We start from the raw sequence: 16,613 nt of genomic DNA, 5'->3' as shown, positions 1-16,613 counted from the left end.
CATAAAAATATAAAATAAATTATAATTTCCCCAAAGAGACTCTGACTTCAAAAGTTTGACTATGCATTCTTCATTTTCTTATTACTTAACATTTGGAACTCTATTTTGCACACATTAGAAACTTGACAAAATTAAGAAACCCAAAGGACATTCAAATTCTTTCTCCCAATTTAAAAATTATGGGTACAAGGACAAAAGTGGAATTGGAAAACATCAATTCCACTATAATAAATTCACCCTAATAAATAATGCACATTTAATAAACAGGATACACATCTCTATTTTCTTCTCCATTCCCTGATAATTATTTTTGATAATTTTGTTTTGATGAACCAAAAACAAAAAAAACTAATAAATGCATAAGTTTATAAATTAAGAAATTAACATGAGAAAAATGAGGTCATCCCATGGAAATCATAAAATAAGCATGACTTTCTTCTGTCAGTTCTTTTACTTATTGTCCATATAATTAAATACAGTTGTACATTAATTCTGTTTGCTGTTATTTCATGCTCAGAACAAAACATTTCTCTCTCTCTTACTTAAGTTTGTGTAGATGATGCTATTCCCATGAGCATTAAAGAACAGGGTTTAACAATGAAATGTTGAAAACAGCCAAAACTTACAAAGAAGTATGTCTGACACACTAAATGACAAGCATAATCATCACTGCCTGGCAGGGTAATTAGGTATAAATGGCAAACAGTTCCATTACATGTCTGTGATTACTACTGCTCTTAAGTCTTCAAACCAAGTATTCGAGACATCAGCAGCAGGAAAACCCGCTTCTATAACAAAATGCTTCTCAGTGGTGGCTTCATATGAGAATCAGCAGAGGAGCTTTTAATACATATATGTATTAAAATCCATATGCCCAGGGCTCTTGCCTCAAATCACTTTAGTTAGAATACCTGGGGGTTAGACCCAGGCATCAGTACTGCTTATTACAGGTGATTACAATGTGCACTTAAGATAAAGGATTATAGCTGTAAACAAGAGCATGCAAGGGAGTTGAAGCTGTCCCTTCCCTCTATATTTCCACGGCACTGGCAACATGCTCTACTGAGGGCTCATCAAGTAAGCAATTAATTAGGTAATTACAAGTATTGATTAACTTGCATTAATGATCAATTAATGTTTGTCACAAGACTTTGGCATAGCTTGTTCTTTTCTGCAATATAATGAACAAATGAGAAAACCCTTACTCTCGTCTCCCTCCTCCTAGCATTTGTCTTTTTAAGTCTGGCGAATGTCTGCAAGCTTCATTCCTGTTGCAGTATGTATCAGAAGTTCATTTGTAAGGCTGAATAATATCCCATTGCATATTTATACTACATTTTGTTTTTCCATTCACTCGTTGATGGACACTGGGTTGTTTTTACCTTTTGGCTACTGCGAATTGCTGTGAGCATGGATGTACAATGCTGACATCAGAGAAGATGACTTAAATAAGCCATGCTTGGACTCTTGGCCCACTGGAAACTGAGATAGCAAATATGTGTTGTTTAAGCTACTTAGTTTTCAGTAATTACACAGCAATAGAAAACTAATATGCTTGGGTTTCCTGAGTTTCTGTTGCCAAGAAATTTCAAGTTGTGTCTTGTTCTTGTCACTTGTTTTTCCTCCTTCCTAATCTCACCTGGAAAGAGGGAACTTGAAGTTCCAAGTCTTTCTTTCATATTTCCCATAGCTTCATCTGCAAGCCCCCAAAAGACCATTTAAACAGCTGCTTCAAATTTACCAATTAAAATTGTTTTGGCATCACAAATCACCAAAGAAGGATTAAACAGATTTTGGGGGATCCTGATCATTCACACATTATAAAATATATATAAAATATAAAATGTCCTCTGATTTAAAAAAAAAAACTGTCACACATAACTACACTGAAAAATCTACAACTAACAAATACCTTTAAGGAGAATCAGCAGAAAGAGAAGACAAATCATTCTAAAATGAGACTTTAATAGAAAGAAACAGTTTTAGTTAAAGGATAGATATAAGTAATGTATCTTTCACAAAGAAGGGACTTCCAAAGAGTTTGAAAATTGAAAAATTTCATTCTTGTCTTCAGATCTGTTCCTCTTTTTGAGAATTGTATTGCAATTTAAACTCTAGAAAAAGGCGACAGGAGCTGAGCTGCTCACTCTTACAGAAAACAAAAGGGGGCTCTGTGGAAACTGGGTACTGCTCATTGGGAGTCAAAGGCCAGTGGTGATGTTCGTCTCTTATCCAGCAAGCAAGGAAAAGAAAGACCAGTGTCTTCTCAATGATACTATTTCTACTACAGTCCTTCCTGGGTATCTAGCAAGGAATGGGCAGCATCCAGAGTGTTTCTGAGAAAAAACAATGGGTCAAAAAGACCTGCCCATTCCAGAGGACATTTAGAAGACATAAGGGAGAAGAGGTGGAGGCTCCAGCCCAGGCATCCAGGACCCTTGTTAAAAGCCAGCACTGCTCCAACTCACCTGAAATAACCTATTTGGAACCAAGAAGATCCGAAACTGCTATAAATATCCTGTATAAATTAAAACGATGGCAGGTGAAATAAAATGAGAATAGATTTCAGAGTTATTGTGATTAAGTGTCAGATGTTTTAACATCTAGGTGAGTTTATACAAGCCTTAGCCACTACTAGAGATAACCATGGGCTAGTTACTTATTCTTGATAAGCCTCATATAAAACTACTTACCTGATAGGTTTACTGTGAAAATAAGTGAGATAACTATAGATAGGTCATAGCAGAGTGTAACCAATAATAGATATTCAAAATTCATACCGTTGGCCATTGACTAGTTAGATACTGAGAATGAGAGAAGATTAGGAAGAAACCAAATTAAAGAATTAGTGAAAAAAATGACTAGGGAAGACAGTAAGAAATAAGGAAAAGAGAAGCAAATGTGGAAGAAAATACTAAAGAATTAGATGCATTGATTCAATATTCAGTAAATATTTGTTGCATTGAATGTATTAATCTGAAGGAGTAAAGGGAACCTTGGACATTATAGCTGTTAAGCCAAGGCTAGGTACTGGGTCCAAAAGTGCCATGTTTTTTGTGTAGTGTAAAAATAGCATGGCGCATCCCCTTAGGAATGTAGCCCACAAGGCAAGGGTAGGCTCCTGAGAGTCAGCACAGTGCTTACAATGAGCACTTAGAACTTTGACTACTCAAAACAATTAGCCTTCAAATCCTCAGTGTTTTCCAAGGCTTCATTAAACATTTTTCATAATGCCTAGCAACTAACAAATCAGAAGTTTTAAGGATAAAGTAATAAGGACTAAAGGGCAGATACCAACTAAGCAGAAAACCATTTGAGAAGCTGAGAGGGCTGAGGTGGGGAAGCAGGGTGAGTAAAGCCCAGAGCCTTTTGGATCCTTAGAGAGAAGAAAAGAGAGACACAAAGGGAAAGTGGCTGGGTGCCAGGACTCAGACCCGCTGCCAAAGCTTATTTAACTTCATCTAGATGTCAAGGAAGCTGCCACTTGATTCCAGTCAGGCTCCTAAATTCCTCCATGCTTTTTACCTCTTCCGTTTTTTGCAGCTTAACAGTACCACCCACCCTACCTCACCCCCACAACAAAAGCCCCCAGCCTGGTTACACAACCCCAAGAGAAGCCACTTACACTGTAGGCTGCATGGGCTATAAATGTTGTGCACATTGTGGTAGAGAATACACATTTGACATCAGACATACTCAAATTGGAAAGCTACTTCCAAAATAAGACAAACATTACAACCTGGAGCAAGTGGAATGACCTTGAGCTTTAATTTCACCTTCAGTAAAACAAAAAAACTGATGCCTCATTAGGCAAGTCTAAGAGCTCCATGAGTTAATTATGGAGAACGACAGACATGTAACAGCCAACCAAAAATTAGTTTTATCATTGCATCACTGAGTAGCTCATTTTGATCTGAGTGTCTACATGTACATTATCTATCACTATGAAATACAACCTTTTGTTTTCAAGCATACTGACAACTTTCACCAGACACATCACCCAACTACTTTCACCCGTAGATTCTGAGTCTCAGATCACCACACAACTGGACTACTTTTCTTTTTCCATGCCTTATTGTATATAGACAGCTTCAATTTTTGCTTTTCTGAAGACCCAGGTTAAGGCAATAGCATTTATAAGAATATGTACCAATTTTTTAACTATCCGACTAATAAGAACCTGTATATACATTCTTAAAAATCTTTAATTATCTATATAAAATCTAGATATAGAACTTCTCATATGGCAACATGTAAGTCACTATTTCATGGAAGGGAAAAAAGGGGTGTTTCCACCCCAACCAAATTTCTCACTACTGCAAACAGCAGTTTCTTTCTGGAAGAATTATTTTCAGGGAAAAATAACAATTGTGGGTAGATTTTTATAATCATTGCATTTTTTAAAATTTTTAACTCTGACTATATATTTAATTTTAAAATAAGGCTTTCCAACAAAAAGCTCGAGTCCGCCTCTGATTGTTATCTTAAAAGACATCATCTATAGGAATTATTAGAGCAGACTGTAGACAGCGAGTTTTCTGATCTTGAATTCTATTTCCCATATTAAAATCTATGTAACCATTGGTAGGTTATATAATTCTGTATGGCTTCGTTTTCTCATATATAAAATAGGAGTGATAAATAATATCTATCTTACAGGTTTGTGAGGATTAAATGATTCAGTATTTGTGAGACATTCAGAGTGGTGACTGGCACATAATTAGTGGTATATAAATATTTTTTCCATGGAAACATTCCTCTCCAATAAAGACAACATTTTCTGTAGTGCACATCCTCAAATGCTCAGTACTGCTTTAGAAAGGAAGCAAATTAAAAACAAACATATTCTTTCACAGTCCTTTTCCACATCTTATTTAATCATATGACTCACTGGCATTTTCTTCTTTTACCTATTCTGCTCCTGTGGTAGGAGTGACAGATAAAACTAATTGTCCTTCCTAAACTGGAGTCAACATCTGAAGTCAGATGGCAAGTCTTTGTGTTATCTTTCCTTTTCATGAAAGAACAATAGTTTCAAATGATAGTTTAAGCATCCCTAGCAAAATGCAGTCATACCAACTTGCCAGATGTCTCTGATTAATTTGCCTGTGTTCCCCCAGACATTCAGAATGAGCTACTAATTTTGCTATGATGAAGTTTGCTAAACAATATCTACATAAACAGAAAAGAAAAACTTAATCTCAGTAAAAGGTCTGACATCTGAATACATGGTTGTCTTGGTGCTCAAGGCAGATCAGACATGGGCAGAAATGCTGTTAGCTCTTCTCTGCCCTCTCTGCCAGTGATATTCAGTTCTCAGCCTTGAGAAGCACTGTACTTATTCAGAAACCCATATGTGACCCTTCATATATGCCACAGTTGGTGCCATCAGATGGATAAAACTCATTCTCAATGTCCTTTTCTCACAGACCTCAGCTCTAAGGATCCAGAACTTGGGAGGCATTGATGCAATGAACAGCCTCTGCTCAATTCCACATGGATGAGCTAGGGAACTCCAGGAAGCACCACCATTCTCAATATCAGTCAATGGGACATATTATAACAAGGCAGACTAGTGTCCAGGCTGGTCTAATCAAGGCCTTTCACACTTATGGGTAGTTCTTAGAACACAAGAGTAGGACTCAAGAGGGAAAGAACTGATGTCAATGTCAACAGTCTTGGATTCTAATATTAGCTCTGCCACCAACCATGGTATATTCTGTAACTCCCCAGCATCTGTGACTACTTCTCTACTAAGCGGGGTAGCATCAAACAATCTCTAAGGTTCATATGGCTCTACGGTCTTCTGATGTTCAGCATATTAAATTTAAATCAGAGATCAGAGTATTTGATACCATGTAGTACTCTGACTCATCATGAAATTTATAATATTTCAATAAAGCTGAGTGCCTGTTATAGAAACAGGCTATATGCCCACTGCATGGTGCATGCTTTTGAAGATCTAAAATGATCAGTAGGCACAAAACCACGTCCCTACAAAGGACTATGATATACTGCAGGTTGGTTGCAGCTGACCAGTGATTCCACATGGTGCAGACCTCAATCTGACAGGCCTTCGTGGTGAGGCAAATCAGCAATAATCCATATACAGGAGAGAGAATATCCTTCCTTTGTCCCATTTACTATAGACAGACAGAACGAAGTCTGGTTTGGCACAAAAATTTTGTATAACTACTGATTTCTTTTCCTGGTTATCATGGAGCTAATAATTCATCCTTAAATACATTCAAGGAAGTATGCTTATCTCAGATTGCTCAACACCAGGAGAATGGTGTTTTGCCTCAAGATGAGCATAAGTCTTTTAACAAAGTAATTGAACATAATCTTGGTTCAGGAGAATACATCTGGTGTCGTACATAGGGAGGAGGTCACCGATGAATTGCTACTAAAATTTCTTACATGTCATTCTACATAAAAAAGCACATTGCTATCTGTAACATTCTTGTGGGTAAATAGGAGATTATACTTATGTGTGCACATATAGTAATGTAAAGCATATTTTATAATATTGTTATTATATATAGTGCATATATACATATACTATATAGAGTTCATATATCTCTGATATAGCAAAAGAGAACACTGGATGATGTTGTTTTTGAAAAGAAATAGAAGCTCATGCCATCTAAAACGTCAGAATTCATACCACTAAAAATAATTATTACTTTGAAAGGAAATAGATGAGAAATTTCCTAATAAAACTTTTGACTTAATAAAATTCTGCTGAAATCCAATATTAATCAGATCTCTTTCAGCCACAGGATATTACGATTAATAATCTGGCATCACAAGCTTCCTTCACAAATATTTATTGATCATTCACTATGAGCCAAGTACTGTCAACAAATTGATTAATTAAACCTCCCTTTATAATTCTGTTGTTAAAATTAATCATTTGTTTGTCTAGGTCAGATGTTTTATCTTAATTCATATTACTTCGTTCATGAATAAGTTAAAATTTGTTTTAATTTCACAAATCTTGCATTTTACAGTAGTGGTTCAGGCTCAGCCAAGGCATTATCAAGGCAAAAGATAGAATTTCAATTAATAAATACTCAGTTAAAAATAGTGAAGAAAGGGGATCTTAACTCATGATGTTTCTAATAAATCTTTCCTGGCCCAGAAAATCAAACTTTTGCTCATAAAGAAATGTACACACACACACACACACACACACACACACACACACACACAAATGCAGTGGCAAATATTTATATGTTCTTTCAAAAAGTCAAAAGTAATTCTAGCTTTTAATTGTTTCCTCTTCCTGAAATCCTTTTTCTGCCTGGTTCATGCTCCTTTTCATCACTGAGGTCTGGTTAAAGGTCACTTCCTCAGCGAAGCCTTCATTACAAGCCTACTTCTGTTGTCTCTTTGCCCTCCTTTCCCCTCACTCCAGACACCACCTGCTACAGTGTTGGTTTTATCATATTATTGATTCCAATTAATAATTACACATTGCTGACTTGTTTTCATGTATACTGTTTACCGCCCCCACTAGAAAGTCTCTGTGTGTATTCACTGATACATACCTAGCATCTAACACAGTGACTGGCAGAGAGTAGCAATCACATAAACTGGAATGAATAAATTATATCATCTTTCTTTGTAGCTCCAGCATGTTCCTTTTCATGATACTTGAAAATGTGACTTTTTTTAGCCACAATTCATTGTGATGTGTGTACATTTTTAAGTTCATTACTCTAGAAAGAGAAGTGTACACTTCCTAATACTATTTCTTTACTCCCCTAGGGTTTTCAAGGTAATAGAACTGTCAGTAAACTGAGTTCCTCACAGAGATACATAGTGCCATTTCTGCTTTAAACTTCTGCCCAATGGGAGAAAACAAAATCACTTCAAAAGCCCCTCTATCCCCAAAGCTGAAAGGGTTAATATGTTCATTATCATTGAGGAGGCTTAATAAATATGACTCTCATATTTTACAATATTAAGACCATCTGAGTTTAAATGGTGCAGAAACTTCTTACCTGGAGTCCTTTCTGACTCTTGCTTTCTCAAAGGAAAATTCAGGCGGTTTGTTGAGGTCATAGGTCCGGGTTGTTGGCTCAGCAGACACGCCAGCCTTTGCTCCCCTCCTGCTATGGAGAGAGACCAATCCGGAGGTCTTCCGGTGGACCTCAAGAGGCACTTTATCTGGAGAAGCCTGAAGCGGGCTTCCTCCCTGCATATGCACCACATCCTGCAGCTTGTTCAGCTGGATGCACTTGTTCTGAAGCTCCTCTGTGAGCTCAGCAATGGCCACAGTCTGCTTCGACAGCTGCTCCCGCAGCTCCTTCAAGTGGTACTCCCGCTCCTGGATCTCAGCATCCTTCCTCCTCAACTCTCTCTCTAGCTCTGTCACCTTGTTCCGCAGAGCATCAGTGGTGAGGTTCCCAGAGTGTCCATCTGGGTGCTTGGAATGTTTAGGTTTCACTGAACCATTACCCATTTTGCTCAGGGACCTGAGAAAGGGCACAGAATTGGTAAGTATCAAATGGAGTTTCACTTCCCAGCAATCCCCACCATTCCTCTCATTCCGATCTTGGTTCATAAATAGGAACACAGCAATCATCATTGTTTGAAAAGCAATAAATTTCCTCATGTTTCCAGAAGAGAAGCTATCTATTGATTCCTTTATTTCCTCTATGAAGAGGAGTTGGCATTTGTGTTCATTCTTACCTGTCCCTTTGAGAGGGCAAGTATCACACCTAAGCATTTTGTACAAATGGCCTGAGTTACCTGCTGTTTTCTCAGGACACTCTCTCTGAACAGCTGTCAAAAGCATTACAACAAAACTGCGATTTGGATGTCAGCAGGGCAAAGAGAAAACGCAAATGAGCAGCTAAAACAATAGAGGCATGGAAATGTCCCAACTTTCACGGCTCCCCATGTGGCAACAGTAAGAAACCTTCCCCAGATTTAGAAAATTATACATCTGCATTTCTCAGAAGACGGAAGCAGAGTTGGTGATGCCTGATTAGCATTTTTCTCCTGCTATATGTTTCTATTAAGTTTTGCATTTCTGATAACACTCACTGCTAAAAACTTCTGAATGGTGGTCGCCAACAGAAAGAAGAGTTTGAAGATTGTTCTACATCCTCTACTTTGTGTCAAAGGCTGAGAATCTCCAAAATTTATTTCCCATGCTGCAAGGCTCTATTCCTTTCCTATTAAGAATATCCTCCTATATTGGTGTAGTGTGGGAAGTTATGAAAATTTCAAAAATTGAAAAAATTAATATCCTGAGTTCAGGCCCCAAAGTAATCAAGAATCTAGTGAGTCTCAGGATGTGATATGCAGATCAGGGGTTAAGAGAGTTGACTTAGTTGATTCAGAATTTGTTTTAGTCTAATAGCTATATATTTAACATTTATTTGAAATATAAATAACTATCACCAGAGTCGTAATCTCATTGATATTATTGCTTGTGAAGACTAAACTAGGTATTTAGGTTTACTGAGTCACCTGCAGATAATAAGCACATATGTGCATAATCATAAAAGTAGAACTTGAATGAGTGAAGTTTGGGAAATACTGCTCTGATTATTTATTATAATGTTTAAAGGCTTTTTAGATTACCTATTTAAACTTCATACTTTTGCACATGAATTTTTTGACAATTAATATTGTTTGGCTGTATCCCCGCCCAAATCTCACCTGAATTGTAGCTCCCATAAATCCCCACATGACATGGGAGGGACCCAATGAGAGTTAATTGAATCATGGGGTAGGGTCTTTTCCCATGCTGTTCTCATGATATTGAATAAATTTCACAAGATCTAATGATTTTATAAAGGGGAGTTTCCCTGCACATGCTCTCTTACCTGCCACCATGTAAGACTTGCCTTTGCTCTTCCTTCACCTTCTGCAATAATTATGAGGCCTACCTAGACATGTGGAACCGTGAGTCCATTAAACCTCTTTCCTTTATAAATTATCCAATCTTAGGTATGTCTTTATTATAATAGCAGCATGAGAACAACTAATTCAACAGCCACAGCCCAAAAAGCATTATAACACTTATAAACTAAGCTTGAGTTATTTCTGATTATCTCAAGTCAAAAGAAGTCAACCTTTGCAGTTTTATAACCCACACGTCTGCCCCTTTCTCTCTCTAAACTTCAAACTTAAATAGAAACAAAATACTTAGAGCTTTTCCCTAGTTCTACCAAAATTGTGACCTCTACAACAATAAAGGCACAGATGCAAAGATGTAACACAGCTTCTAGCTTTCAAACACATGCAACCAAATACTCAGTGCAAATTGCCTATGATAGATGGTACAAACAGAAAATAAATGTGTTTATAAAGGCAATCTTGAAGCACCTAGATATTTCTCATAGAATTCAGGTTCCAAATAGTCATTAATAAACATTAGCCTTTGGAGAATTGCCTTAATATGTTGCAGAGATTTGGCAGGTTTAACCTTTAAGTTTCTGTTGACTTAGCAGCATTTACTGATCTTACATATTATAAATACATAAGAAGCATGAAGAGATTAGAATTCAAAGAAGTAGCCCTGGACATACTTGTATCCCAAATAAGCAATTCAGAATATGTTAGATTGAAATCTGAGAATAAACCTGAATGAGATTATGAATTACAAGCATAAGAAAAGTACTCCAGAAATATCTTAAATTAATGTGTACATACATTTTTAACATGCATCAGTAAGCCATTGTCTAGATAGCCTTCTTGCTTCACAGACAAGTATTCTTAGTTCAGTAGAGAAAGAAGGGAAATGGGATGATAGGAGGAAAATGATTTGCCTTCTAAAGAAAAGAGCAAGAGGGATAACAAGGGGAGAAATGCCAGATATAGGTGATGGGGGGATGGAGGCAGCAAACCACATTGCCATGTATGTACCTGTGCAACAGTCCTGCATGATCTGCACATGTACCCCAAAATCTAAAGTAGAATTAAAAAAGAAAAAAAAAAGAAAAAAGCAAGCACAAAATATTTCAAATCTAATATTAAACTAACAACTACTTCATTTTTGTTCCTGGAAAAATTGTTTATGAAGACCTAAGTATCACATACTATATCAGGGGCATAACCCATCATGGATTTGCAGTCAAATTTGACACAGAAAATAGTTTTAGCATTCCAAATATTAAAAGGTTTAGAATCCTTTTTGCTCTATGAATGGTATTCAAAAAAATCCTGTACTAATCCAATAATTTTACAAACCTGTAGCACAGTTAGGTAGAGGATGTTAAATTCTCCCAAAACACCAACTATCCTTTGGTTTCCTTGGAAGCTATGTAAATCTTTGAAGCTATTTAGAATTTTAAAGATGGGTGAAATGAGAGTAACCAACTGATCTCTGAAGTCACTAATACAGGATACATAAGTGAGTTACTAAATGGCTCAATACTAGTCTGATTTCTTACTTAGTTCATCCATTTAACTATTGTTGTCCCTGAAGCCAAGGTTTCAAGTCTCTGGCTTCATAAAACCTAATTAGGTTCACTCTGCTTCCTGTATCGGTGACTAAGATAAGCTATTTCTCAAATATGTATTGCTAGCCACAAGGAGAATTGAACCATAGGATGTTGCTCCATCAATCTGGCAACTGCACGTTATTAAAATCATTCCTACAGTAAGAGGGCAGTATATGATGTAATAAGAAATGAGTTTGGAGGTAAAGATCAGAATTTAACATGAGCAATAGAGTCAGGCCAATTAGGGTTATAAAACAATCTGTTCTTTCTCAACCTTCTATATATTCCTTAAAATCTTTAAGTCTTACTTTCTTATCTATAAAAGGGAATATATTTATAGCCACCTCATAGGGTTACTATGATTATTAAATTTGTAAAGTAATCCATGCAATTATTGGTAGGTAACAGACATGAAGTAGACAAGCTGCTCTTATTACAATATGTAACTAGAAGTTCGTGTCCTTTGTAAGAACATGGATGAAACTGGAGAACATCATTCTCAGCAAACTGACACAAGAACAGAAAATGAAATACCACCTATTCTCACTCATAGATGGGTGAGGAAAAATGAGAACACATGGACACAGGGAAGGGAGTACTACACATCAGGGTCTATTGGGGGGAATGGGGAGGGACAGCGGGGGGGGTGGAGCTGGGGAGGGATAGCCTGGGGAGAAATGCCAAATGTGGATGAAGGGCAGGAAGGCAGCAAAACACACTGCCATGTGTGTACCTATGCAACTATTTTGCATGTTCTGCACATGTACCCCAAAACCTAAAATGCAATAAAAAAGAATATGTAACTAGAAACAGGCAATTAATGTCTTGGTGTGAAGAAAACTCAGATAGGATCATTTTGGGGTGGGACAGAAGTCTAGTAAACTGGACATCTTCCAACAAGAGTCTTTTGTGGTTTTTTTCTTAAGTGATAGGGTCTCACTCACACCAGGAGATGCAGTGGCCAGTGGTGTAATCATGGTAACCTGAAACTTCTGGGCTCAAGTGATCCTCCTGCCTCAGCCTTCAGAGTAGCTAAGACTACACAGGCACTCTGCCATGCTCGGCTGATTTTTTAAATTTTGTTGTTGAGATGGGGTCTTGCACTATGTTGCTCAAACTGGTCTCGAAACCCTGGGTTCAAGTGATACTTCTGCCTCAGTCTATCAAGTTTCAAAATGATGCACATTATTCCTTTTAGAGGTGGTGGCAGGGAGTAAGGGACTCTTACTTTGCCTGGATTATATCGTCCATTGAGAAAAGAAGTCATTTGGCAACAAACAGCCTGGAAAACAAGTTCCCTACCAAAAGACAGAGACAAAAAAATAATTATGAATGACACGGAGCCAGTTCATGACTACAAAGACTTCGTAACTGAAGCTCTGTAATTCCCTCGTGTAGTCCCTATTTATTGTCGCACATTGCAGTGAAATCCTTAAAACACAAAGGCACACCCAGTTATCTTCGAAGACAACAAAAAACTATAGCTCACTGTGGAGGCAATACTCTTCCGCAGTTAGGTATGAAAGACTGCAATCAAATGAGTAGTGGCATTTAGCTAGAGCAGAGGAAAACTAAGACTATAAATTATTATATTAATGTAATCGACATTTAGGAAAAGCTGTCCACCAAGAGGAAATCAGAAGAGACATAAGATAACCAAAAGTGACTGTGAAGGCACTTGCAGGAGAATTAACACCTGGCAGTCAATGTGGGAGGAATTAAGCTTTGTTTTCTGTTTTTCCTCCAGCCCTATAGCAGTTTGAAACCAGAATCTTGGCTGTGGTCTAGATAATAACTATTTCTCTCTCTACCCATCTGGAGTCTGTTATAAATATACACAGACAAACACACACATATATAGATGCGTGTGTATAGCTACTTGTATATCCGTCAATATGGGAGATGGTATGGTGCTAGCTAAGGTTATGGAGCCAGAGTCTTAGTCGAAGTACTTGCATTTAGTGGTCTATATGCCCTCAGGTGAGATACTTGAGTGTCAATAATGGAAGAAAAAGAAAGAAACATTAATAGATAGACAAAATAATACTGCCTGTCATTAAGAGTTTTTAGAGGATTAAATGGGATAAACATGAAGAAAATTTAGCACAGATATCACCATATAGTACTTGCTTAATAAATATTAAATATTACTATTATTATTACAGTTAACATTATTTATCCAACAGGACAATTTATCTTAAAAGAAAAACTTACTGATCAGAAAATATGTACTAAACCACCATAATATTGAAGGAGAACTGATACTATCCAACTTTAAGGCTTACTAATAAAGTAACAGTAGTCAATATAGTGTTGTACTGGTGAAAGAATAGACAAGTAGATCAATGGGACATAACAGAGATCCCAGAAGTAGACCCAAACAATAGAGTCAACAGATCCAAAGATTAAAGAATACAAAAGAAAGCAAAGACAAATCAATGGAGTAAGGATAATCTTTTTTAACAACTTGTAGTGGAACAACTAGGCATTAATTTAAGAAAAAGTAAAATCTAAATACAGACCTTATAGCTTTCACAAAAGTTACCTTAAAATGGATCACAGCCCTAGATGTAAGACACAAAATTACAAAACACCCAAAGAACATAGGAGAAATTCTAGGTGATTCTGAGTTTTGTGATGACTTTTTAGATAAAAGACCAAAAAGCCTGATTCGTACATAGAAAAAAATTGATAATTTTGACTTGATTAAAATTTAAAACTTCTGTTCTGAAAAAAAAGAAGAGAAGCCATACTGAGAGAACATACTTCTAAAATATATGTCTAATAAAGGAGGAATTCTGAACACTCAATAATAGGAAAACAAATATCCCACCTGAAAAATGGGCACAAGATCTGAGCAGACACCTCACCAAAGAAGACACACGGTTGGTAAATAAGCATATAAAAAGATACTCAACATCATACTTCATTAGGGAATCTTAAATTTAAACAATAATGAGATCCCACTACACACCTTTTAGGATAACTACAATCCAAAACACTGACAACACCAAATGCTAGTGTGAATAGGGAGCAACAGGAATGCTCATTCATTGCTGGTGGGAATAAAAATGATATAATTACATTAGAGGACAATTTGGCAGCTTCTTACAAAGCTAAATGTACTCTTGCTCTACAATCCAGCAATCATGCTTCTTGGTATCTACCCAACTGATATGAGACATATGTTTTCACTAAAACCTGCACATGAATGTTTATGGCAGTTTTGTTTGTAATTCCCAAAATCTGGAAGAAATCAAGATGTCCTTCATTAGGTAAATGGATAAACAAACTGTGTTACATCCATATAGAATACTATTCAATAATAAAAGCAATGTCAACGAATGAGAAGATATGAAGAAACTTTAAATGCATATTGCTAGGTGAAAGAAGCCAATCTGAAAAATCTATGCATCATATGATTTCAACTGTGTAGCATTCTGAAAAAGACAAAACTTGGAGACTATAAAAAGATCAGTGGTTGCCAGGAGCTTGGGGAAAGATAGAAAGGAATATGTATAAAATAATTTTTTAGGGCAGTAAACTACTCAATATGATACTGTAATGATATATACATTTCATTATATACTTGTCAAAATCCATAGAATATACAAAAGGAAGGAACCCTAATGTAAACTATGAACTTTAATAATAATGCATCAATAACAGTTCCATCACTTGTAACACATGTACCATACTGATGAAGGATGTTAAGAGCAGGGGAAAATCCTGTGAGATGGGAATATAGGAACTCTGTGCTTTTTACTCAATTTTTCTATAAACCTAAAATTTCTCTAAAATAGTCTATGAGTTTAAGAAAAGAATATGTATTAAGAAATGAATTTAAGAAAGCTGATAGTACATTCAAGGGACGGCTAAAATGTGTGATAGATGGAAGGAGAATAATGAATAATGAAACTGAAAAAGTAAGATACTGGGCCAGGCACAGTGGCTCATGCCTGTAATCCCAGCACTCTGGGAGGCCAAGGCAGGCAGATCACGAGATCAGGAGTTAGAGACCAGCCTGACAAACGTGGTGAAACCCCATCTCTACTAAAAATTCAAAAAATTAGCCAGGTGTGGTGGCACCTGCCTTGTAATCCCAGCTACTCAGGAGGCTGAGGCAGGAGAATCGCTTGAACCTGGGAGGTGGAAGTTTCAGTGAGCAGAGATCGTGCTACTGCACTCCAGACTGGGTGACAGAGCAAGACTTCGCCTCAAAAAAAAAAAAAATTCTGAAAAATTTGCTAGGGTATCTGAATTTTAAGATACACTAAGTTTTCTAGTTATGTGGTCAGATTTGTCCTTTAGGAAAATAATATTCTAATAAATAAGAAATGGAGTAAAAGGAGCTTAGAGGAAGTGAGACAAGGAAAGATACTATTGCACCAATCCAAATAGGAGGTGATAGTTTCAGGATTAAAGCTCAGAGTCCCAACACTATTTAACGACTTGAACTTCTTGAACTCGAGAAAAAAATGGACCATCTCCATGGCAGCCAGAGAGAAAAACATTGTCATAGGAGACTTAATAAAAGTTACAGCTACAGGTAACACTGCAATGTCCTTCCGTTCAATAAATCATGAAAAGCAGAACTGATTGTTTAATGATAATGGGCCGTTCAGTTTGAAATCAGAGGAATGAATTATACAGACATTTATAGATAATATTCTAGGTGGATAGGAAACTGATACATTTGGTTTACCGTTAGCTTGTCTCCCTAAAGTTCCTTTAGAAAATAATTGAATATATAAATCCCCGATTCTTCTCCCTGAAGCAAACCACACCAAGTTGTCCATGTGGGAATCAGCTCACTTTCACATCAATGACACAATTCAAAGCATCTGTCTGTCTGACCTTGCAACTGTTGACCTGAGGCTCAGTTTGGAATCTACTGCTTGTTTTGTCTGTCTACAGCATCTTGGTTGGAGAAAAACTTTCTCTTGACAGGCAATCATGTAAGCTTATTGTACCAAAGTTGCAGCTACTCTGTAGGTTGACTGTATCTTTGAAGTGCCCCTCTCTCCAGTAGAATGTTCGCAGTAATTTTGTGAATGCCACATATCCTATATGTGACTGCCAAATTCATCTATTTTGGGGGCTACATTAACAGATAAACAAGCAAACACACAGAAAGGTAGGTCTGTA

At 36.8% G+C, this 16,613-nt stretch overlaps 1 protein-coding gene across 3 annotated transcripts in view; it reads right to left on the bottom strand.

The window, feature by feature from the left end:
• Positions 1-16,613, bottom strand: part of PRKG2 (protein kinase cGMP-dependent 2) — a 127,474-nt gene that overhangs the window by 105,369 nt on the left and 5,492 nt on the right. For all 3 annotated transcript variants that reach the window (XM_035293447.3, XM_017970467.4, XM_035293448.3), the window contains exon 2: positions 8,010-8,483. In XM_035293447.3, coding sequence (XP_035149338.1) covers positions 8,010-8,470 — 461 coding nt within the window. In that variant the 5' untranslated portion in view covers positions 8,471-8,483. The remainder of the gene's footprint in view (positions 1-8,009; positions 8,484-16,613) is intronic.

This window comes from Callithrix jacchus, chromosome 3, assembly GCF_049354715.1.
Source record: "Callithrix jacchus isolate 240 chromosome 3, calJac240_pri, whole genome shotgun sequence".
In the NCBI taxonomy this organism is placed as follows: Eukaryota; Metazoa; Chordata; class Mammalia; order Primates; family Cebidae; genus Callithrix; species Callithrix jacchus.
Note: the sequence above shows the minus strand (reverse complement) of the source record. Positions and strands in the feature narration are given on the sequence as shown.